The sequence below is a fragment of the Embiotoca jacksoni genome, unplaced genomic scaffold (assembly GCF_022577435.1).
Source record: "Embiotoca jacksoni isolate LCO1_2020_lvr unplaced genomic scaffold, fEmbJac1.0.p SCAF_9, whole genome shotgun sequence".
NCBI lineage: Eukaryota > Metazoa > Chordata > Actinopteri > Embiotocidae > Embiotoca > Embiotoca jacksoni.
Window position 1 is genome coordinate 20,536,793 of NW_027185447.1, and position 8,264 is coordinate 20,545,056.

Consider the following 8,264-nt stretch of genomic DNA (forward strand, 5'->3'; position numbering starts at 1 on the left):
ATAATAATAATTGATGAATAACATATGAGTATTTTTTCCAAAAATGTATTTCCAAAAAATATCACATTGCATGTCTGTATTCGTATGAACAGGAAGTATAATATTTCTATTGATACAGGATGTAGCTTCGATATGATCCCCTTTTGTCAAATTTGTTTTACATTTTGGACTAATTAAGTGCGCCGAATTGGTTATTAAAAGCTTAATTTTTGCTGCGTGAGACTGAATTTACTGCCAACCACCACATAACTTGCGTTATAGCAGGGAAATCCTAAATACCTAAATCCTAAAGGCGACTTCTGCGGAGTTGAGGTTCATGTTGCTGCCCACGTTGCTACGCACCGTATCCATGGCAACATTATACTTCCTGGTTCTTGTAAATGTGGACTATGGGGGCGGGGTTTCGTGGTCGACCGAATTGAGACGCTCCAACCCGGCAAGTGTTCCTGCCGTTAACATGTGACAGGTGAGTCATTTATATATGACTCATATAATAATATATTATATTATTAAATATAATATATTTATATAATAATAATATATTATATTATATATAATATATTTATATATAAAATATATTTATATATAATATATTTATATATAACATATATATATTATATATTTATATATATTATATAATATATATATAATATATTGATATATATAAAATATATTTATATATATTTATATATAATGTATATTATATATAAATATTTATTTATATATTATATATATATATATATAATGTATTTATATAATAATAATATATAATATATTATATATGGAATTAAAATTCCATATCCATAATAGTTATATCACTATTATTTTAGTGATATATGCAGAACAATATGTGTCTTCAACAACCTTCTGGGTTGTTAATTTACATTCAGACAAAAAGAGGTTAGTTGTGGAAGCTGAACATGTGATGGCCTGATCTTCTGTTTTATCTGACAAAATAAGATGATATAAAAGAATTTAGAGAAAATATTGGACTGAAATAAACCCAGGTGCTCTTCAGTTGATAGAAATATTTATTGTTGTTTACAGGTATATTTGCAGTACATTTTTTATAAAGCTGTCACATTCTGTTATCATAAATCTTTTTTTATTTTTTTTTTATTACAAGCGGACCGAGGACAGAAGAGACTTGCAGCAGGAATCCCAACACGCCACAGTTTTGTTTGTTTTTTTTAAATTTTTTTTAAACTGCAACAAAATTGAGGAATGTAGCTACCATTGTTTGTATCATGCATTTGAAAACAATTATATGGATTGACTCGAGAGAAATTCTTAATTTAGCAGGTAAATATGACGTCGAGTGATCTCTAAATAAGCACACGGAGATGCAGCTGAACTTTAACTGGTAAAACATAAATAAATGAATCCACATCTGAGCTCGAACGTGAATTATGGCTGGATCCCATTTAAGGTGCTGCTGTTAATATTATCGATGACACCTGTGCTTTACCTTCAGTTGGGGCAAAACCTCGCGCACACACACACACACACATTACCCTCATATATTAATCCTACATATTCCCTACATTTTGTGCATTTAGTTCTAAACATTTTTAATTAAAGTCTGTGCTATGTGGGATTACTCTATGTTTGCCGAGGCAACTTTTAAAAGTGATACTTCTATTTATTTTTTTTATGCTACACAATCAATACCCTGTTTATAAAGGACGGATACTGGTTTTATTATGGAAACCGGCGTGGCGCTTTTGTACACCGCTAGACGACAAACTCACCTTTTTGAATTTGGGGCGACGAAGCGGAAACACTTCGCTGCGCATCACCACTATTACTCTTTTAATGACTATATCGTATATCGAGAGAGAGAGAGAGAGAGAGAGAGTTATACCTTTCAGCAGCGTTATACTTCTCCGTTTTTCTCTCAAAAAGAGGCAGCGGTAATGTGACAAATGTGAATATTTACATTGTACACAGACACACCAGTGAAGAAAAAAAACAACAACAGATCCCGCAAGAATAAATGGTTCTCACCCCTTCACCCTCGCCGGAGAATACAATTCAAATTCCTCATATACACACATTTCACAACATAACGGATCAATTTGGAGTTGACGCATCGCCTCAAATAAAAAAAAACAAACATTTAAAAGTCCAATGGCACACAGAAGTTAGATTTTGATGGTCCGGGGCTGAAGTAGGCGGGAGGGGGGAGGAGGGTATTAACCGAGGCCGTTGATGCTACGGGCTTTTTAAACACAGAATTGCACATTCGAACATCTTATCATTATGTCGCCACCGATCCCAGGCTTGTCCCTGAAGCAGACGAAGGAGAAAGGGGGCGTGGGGTTGGGAGGGGAGAGAGGGGGAAGGGGGGGGGGGGTCAATCTGTCTTCAGAACTCCTCGTGTACATTTCTGGCGTAATCCATGAGCTTGCTGCCCGTGAAGTACTCGCTGTACTTGAGAATCTCGTCCAGCTCCAAACTGTGATTCTGGTTCTCGTCGGCGACGGCGATCATCTGCTTGGCCTCGTTCAAGGCGTTGTACTCGTTCATCGGGTCCATGTACTCCTGAGAGACGGATCGGAAGAGTGGAAACCCAAATTTCAAATCTGTCTTGCATTCGAGGCAAAAGGCACGGCTGTATTTATGAAGTGGTTTATAGTTAAAAAATAAATAAATAAACAGAGTACACATCATGTGGATGGAAGTGGAATTTTTAAGAGGTTTCCTCACTCGTTTTTGTGTGTTTTGGTTGATTTTTATTTGTTTGAAAAATGTAAAGTCAACGGGGTGATTGAGTGTAGATTTATGGGGGGGGAAAAGTCCAGTTTTATTCATTAAAAACTCCCCCTCTCCACCCCCCTCACCTCCAGCTCCTCCATGGTTATGATGCCGTCACGGTCCGAATCGATGACCTCCTCAAACTCCCTCTTCCTCTCTCGGACCCAGTCGTCATCGATGTCCTGAGCCTGCTGGTTCTCCACGGTGCCCACAGGTAAAGAGATGAACTCGGACAGGGTCAGCTTCTTATCGCCGTCCTGGTCTAAGAGGAGAAGCACAATAAACCTCTTATTTATACTCCGTAGAGTTTAAAACAACAACAAACTTTTTATGGGCACTTTATTTATTTACATTATTATTTACATAACCCTGATGTTCCTGCGTGTTTTCTGTCCGGAGACAAAATGCCGGCAGGTGGAAACGATTTCTGTCCGTGCAGACTGAAGAAGTGAGGAGGGAGCGGGAAGACATTTACATGAGTCGGTAGCGTGTTTTAATACCAGCGGGGACGGATTTATCGGCGCACGTCACAAGCGTGAGCTGAACGCAGTAACCCGGACTGAGGTGCAATATTTAGCTGCACCGACACAGAAGAAGCAGGTCACCCAGCAAGGTCAGGAGCAGCGTTATCGGCATGGCGACGCCGACGGTTAAACATGCGACGCATCTTAAATATGAACGGAGCCGCTGGAGGCGTTAAAACCTGCGAGTGTCGGCCGCTGCTTTTGTTCGAGGACAAAAACACGCGACCGATCGCGTGTTTACCGTGTTCTCAGCACCTGCGCGTCATTACAGGCTGTGTACACGCGTGCGTATCTACTGCATATTTGACTTCTTTCATTATTTTTGCCTTGTTTTTACTACCAACAACAAAGGCAGAAACCCTTTAATATGCAGTTGTCTTTCGCTACACGAGACGTTTTACTGTCTTTTAGCGCGTCGTTTTTTTGTTTGTTTTTTTTACCAAAACTTTGTTCAATGTTGTACGTTTCGATTCCTTTCCTCACATTATCAGCTGTTTTCAATAAAATATCTCTAAAAAGCCACCAACAACTTCCTGATAAGACACAATGGAGCCTTTAGCAGCTAAAGAGATGTAGATGCAGATCTTTTCTTCCAAGTGTCATCACAAGGCCAGAAACATGACTCCAAGTGAATGCTGATGTCGCTCCGTATCGGCCGGGAATGTAAATAAGCTACAATCTGCTGACGCGTCAGACGTAAGGACTTAAAATGCAACACGGTCAGCTTGTTTTTTTTTTTCCTGCTGTGCCAAGTGTACGAGCTCGTAACTCAAGATATTGGGCAGGTTAAAAAAAAAAATAATAATAATAAAAAAAAAGTACCCAAGTCCCGGACGATCTCCTTGACCATGTACTTGAGCATCCCTCTGCTGTGCTCGGGATGGAGGAAGGACAGGAACTCCTCCTCGTTCAGCAGCTGGTCGGCTGGAGGGTTGTCGGCCTGAAACCAGCGGTCCTTCAGGCTTTCCAAAACCTCCTGAGCTGCGGGGGTGAGGATACATTTTTTTTTTTTATATTAACAACTCGGATGCCTGCAGCACTCACCGTTAACAGTCCTAAATACCTATAATTAAAATATCACAACATAATCAATGAAGTACTTACTTTCTTCGTCCAGTTTCAGATCTTCATTGTTCTTAATTTTCTCAGCAATTTCTTTTTCATTGAAACCTTTGCTGGCCAGAAACTTGACTCTGTATTCGTCCCACGTCACCTGACCTACAAACGAAGCGTGAATTTGACTAAACAAATAGTATTTAATAGTTTTGACAGACGAGAGGATGCGACTCTCTCACCGTCGCCGTCCGGGTCGACGGCGTGGAAACTGTTCTTGTTCTCCTTCATGGCCTCCTGAAAGTGCTCCTCCGTCTTCTCCATGATCCAGCGCTGCATCTCCTTGGCGCTCACGCTCCTGTCCCTGTTAAAGTCAACTCTGAGAAGGAGAGAGTTTCACAAAAAAAAAGGAAATCAGCGGCCAGTTGAGCTCAAGCTATTCAGCAGCAACACTGCTGAGGCGCCGTTAAGTTTCGACTGTGTGGGAAGGTTAGTTTTTAGAACGTAACAGGTTACAAATTACTAGTTTAACAGTCCTAATTAATTCACTTAAACTAGGCGATGTCAACCTGCAGGATACATATTTATGGGAGGAACGTACTTTATTTTAATAATTTTAGATCGAGCCTTTCTATGTGTCTTTTTCCGATTTCATACATGAAAATTTCCTTCAGTGAAAAGCGACAAATTCAAACAAGAGAACCAATCAAAAACGAGGCTCAAAATTTGACTGCGCGCAACCAAATAAATGAAGCCGGTCTAGCCGTAGACGGGATGTTATATTCTACATACACGTGTTTAACCGAGAGGATTATATTCAGACGTAACTCTTTGATAATCACCAACATTTGGAAAAGTAACTGTAATTTAATTACATATATTTTTTTCAGCAACTGAGCACAAGTACTCTTATTTTGTGGTTTTTATTATACGTTACTCCCCAACATGGGTTATGACCCACATTACCTTTAATGACACGCGTACGTATTCACCTTTGAAGGTAAAAAAATAGTCTAAAGTTGAAAACAAAACAAATGACACTACGTATCTAAACAGCCCAAAGAAATATCTGCACAGCTTTTTTTTTTAATAAACTGAAGTACTTTTTTTTCTTTGAATAGAGCGACACTTTTTTTTTTTTTTTTGGTCTCATTCTTGTTGAGCGAAACTGTTTTCTTTGTCTGTAATCTGCCTTTCAAGTACACAATGCTGCAATAACAGTGTTGGCGTGACACACCCCGAGCATGTATAACTCAAACACCTTCAGCTTCTCAAAACAGTGCAAAGTACAAGATTTATACAGCCTGCGGGATATACTTCCTCTTTTCCAGTCTAGCGTAAAAATCGTTTGGCATTTCTAGTTCTGCGACTTCATGCTGGTGCATTTGTGATGAACCCAAGTAGGAATGCCGCCCGACAGAGAGATTCGGAGACTGAAAAGCACATCTCACTTGGTGAAGATCTCAATAAGCTTCTTCCTGTTCCTCCTCGGCTCCGAGTCCTCGTCAAACTCCTCCATCTCTTTGCCCAGAAACACTTCCTGGTGGAAGTCCTTGTTGAGGTGGCCGTCCATCTCCATCTTCACCCCGTTCAGGTGGTCCGGGGGAAGGATCTCGTTCTCGTCCTTGCCGGCCGGAGTCTTCTCCTTAGCGGCCGACATGTTGGCCGGGCGAGCGTGTACGTCCGCGGTGTGGAGCAGGAGGCAGAAGAGCACGGAGACGGCCGGGAGGTTTCTGCACCACAGTTTTCTCCAAAGAGCCATGATTAACCTTTGGGAGGGTAAAATTAGTAGAAGCAGATGATTAAGTTAAGTGAACCAATTATTAGTCTTGGATGCATTAACTAAAAATTAGCCCAGAGGGGTAAAAAAAAATAAAGAAAAATACAATAATGCTGCTGCAAACTATCAAAACATCCTGCTGCTTCCACTTTAACGCTGCGTTCAGGTCCGACCGGAATTTCCACTACTGAAACACACCCACTGGACAAATCCTCTTTTAATAAATGTCCTACTAATGTGAAGGACATATAATGTTGAGTTAAAAGACAGCTAAAGTCAACACACACCTTTAACTTCCAGAAATACACAAATAAAAGCCGTTCAATAACACGAGCAAAGTATGTCAACACTGGCAAGAAAAGTTGGCATTAACGTTGGTTTATTTGCTTATTTAACGTCACGAATAAAATACAATTTAGTCGTTATAAACGCTTTCAAGGCGTTTCTGTAACGTACATATTAATTTAGCCGACAGCCTTGATGATCTTTACTTCAATGCGTTTCCATTGTTTATTATTATTATTATTATTATTATTATTATGATTGTCAGAATTAAACCACGCGATCACGTTAACACCGACGGTTTCTTCACGTTAAATAACAGCTGGCACGTTATTTGAGCCCGTTTCGACTTATTTTACACCGTGACGTTGGTTTAAATGCTAAATGGTTAGCACAGACAGGCTAATAAAATTTAAAAAAATAATAATAATAATAAAAAACATGCGTTACTCACGCGGGCTGGTAAATAAACTGTCGGCGGAGATCAACCAAACCTCTCAAACACGACTTTAAAAAAATAAATAAAAAAACCCAGCACTGGAGGTGAGTTTGTGGGCTTGAGCAGCCGACTGTGGCTGTTACCAGCGAAGCTGACGTTATTTATTAGCAGCTGTTTCCCCCCCCGACCAGCTGTCAGACTCCAGTTCCTGTACACGTGGCTTCGTCACGGCGCCTCCTCTCCTCTCCACGCCGCGTGACGGGACACGGGACGGGGGACACGGGGGACACGGCTCCGGTGTCCAAACAACACGACGGAGGACGACAGGGTCGGCTGCAGAGCCCGAGGGAGGCCGAGGCTCCAGTACGTGTTAATTCACACAGACTTGTCAGCTGAAAGTGGCTCACCAGGTTCAATTTGGAAATTAATTTACGAGGGCAACTTCCGGTCTGACGTTTCAAAGTAAAAGTCTTTGACTTTCATTTTGAGGTTAAGACATTTGCGGTGTAAAAGATTGATTGTTAACGCTGGAACGAAGCTCAATTTGATATATATATATATACATATATATATATATAAATATGATTCATAATTGAAATAAATAATCTTAAACTGAAGTTTAAGTTGGAGGTATTTTTGTGTTTTTATTAGGCGAAGCAAAAACAACAGTTTTGAAAGCGAATTTCTCACACTGCAATATAAAATCAAGTTTGTTAGTAAAAAAAAAAAAAAAATACATAAATTGACATAATAATTATTTGCATTGCAAACAAATTTGCTCTTACAGTTTTGTTAGTTTTGGTCACAGAATTAAAACCTTTGCTTTCAAATCAGACTAAGAAATAATGGATAAATGGTTAGTTTGGTACATTTAATTGCTAAATATTTAATAGTAGGTAAAATAATAAAAATTTTAATAATAGATTACAGCTCAAATAGTTAGCTAAAAGTAGTGGGGAAATATAATGGATTGTAGCTAAGGTTAATGTTATTAAAATAGATCAAGGTTATAGATATTAATAGCTAAAATGATGAAGCTTAAATTGTTACATGTAGTAGATGAATTTAAAATCACTGCAGTTAATTGACACAAAAGCATTAACAACATTAAAAAAAAATGTTTTTCCTTTTTAACACACGAGCTTTATTTTGAAGGCCAGTTTCCGGTCTCGTTCTGGTTTCCGGTGTGGAGCTTGATGCTTCTTGGCCCGCAGCTTCCTGCTACGTTTTTAGACAGATGTGCCAGCTAATACAGGAACTGGGACGTCACCAGTATGGAGCCATACAGGAAAGGTACTGGTTGCACCTCCGGCTGCTGCCTTCGGGTGTCGCTGTGCTAAAATGAAACGATGGCACATCAGCAGAGCAGACTACAAAATGTAAGTTGTCAGGAAATTAAAATTAAATACGTGGTTGGGCACTCCGTGAG

General features: G+C 39.5%; 1 protein-coding gene across 1 annotated transcript; it reads right to left on the minus strand.

Moving 5' to 3' along the window:
* Positions 1 to 1,017: 1,017 nt before the first annotated feature.
* sdf4 (stromal cell derived factor 4) lies at positions 1,018 to 7,227 on the minus strand. The gene is made up of 7 exons (XM_069140751.1): positions 6,851 to 7,227; positions 5,786 to 6,103; positions 4,577 to 4,713; positions 4,386 to 4,499; positions 4,104 to 4,262; positions 2,844 to 3,019; positions 1,018 to 2,544 (listed from the first exon to the last, which is right to left on the minus strand). The coding sequence occupies exons 2-7, from the start codon at positions 6,094 to 6,096 to the stop codon at positions 2,368 to 2,370; spliced, it is 1,074 nt and encodes a 357-aa protein (XP_068996852.1). The 5' UTR covers positions 6,097 to 6,103; positions 6,851 to 7,227; the 3' UTR covers positions 1,018 to 2,367.
* Between the last annotated feature and the right edge of the window lie 1,037 nt (positions 7,228 to 8,264).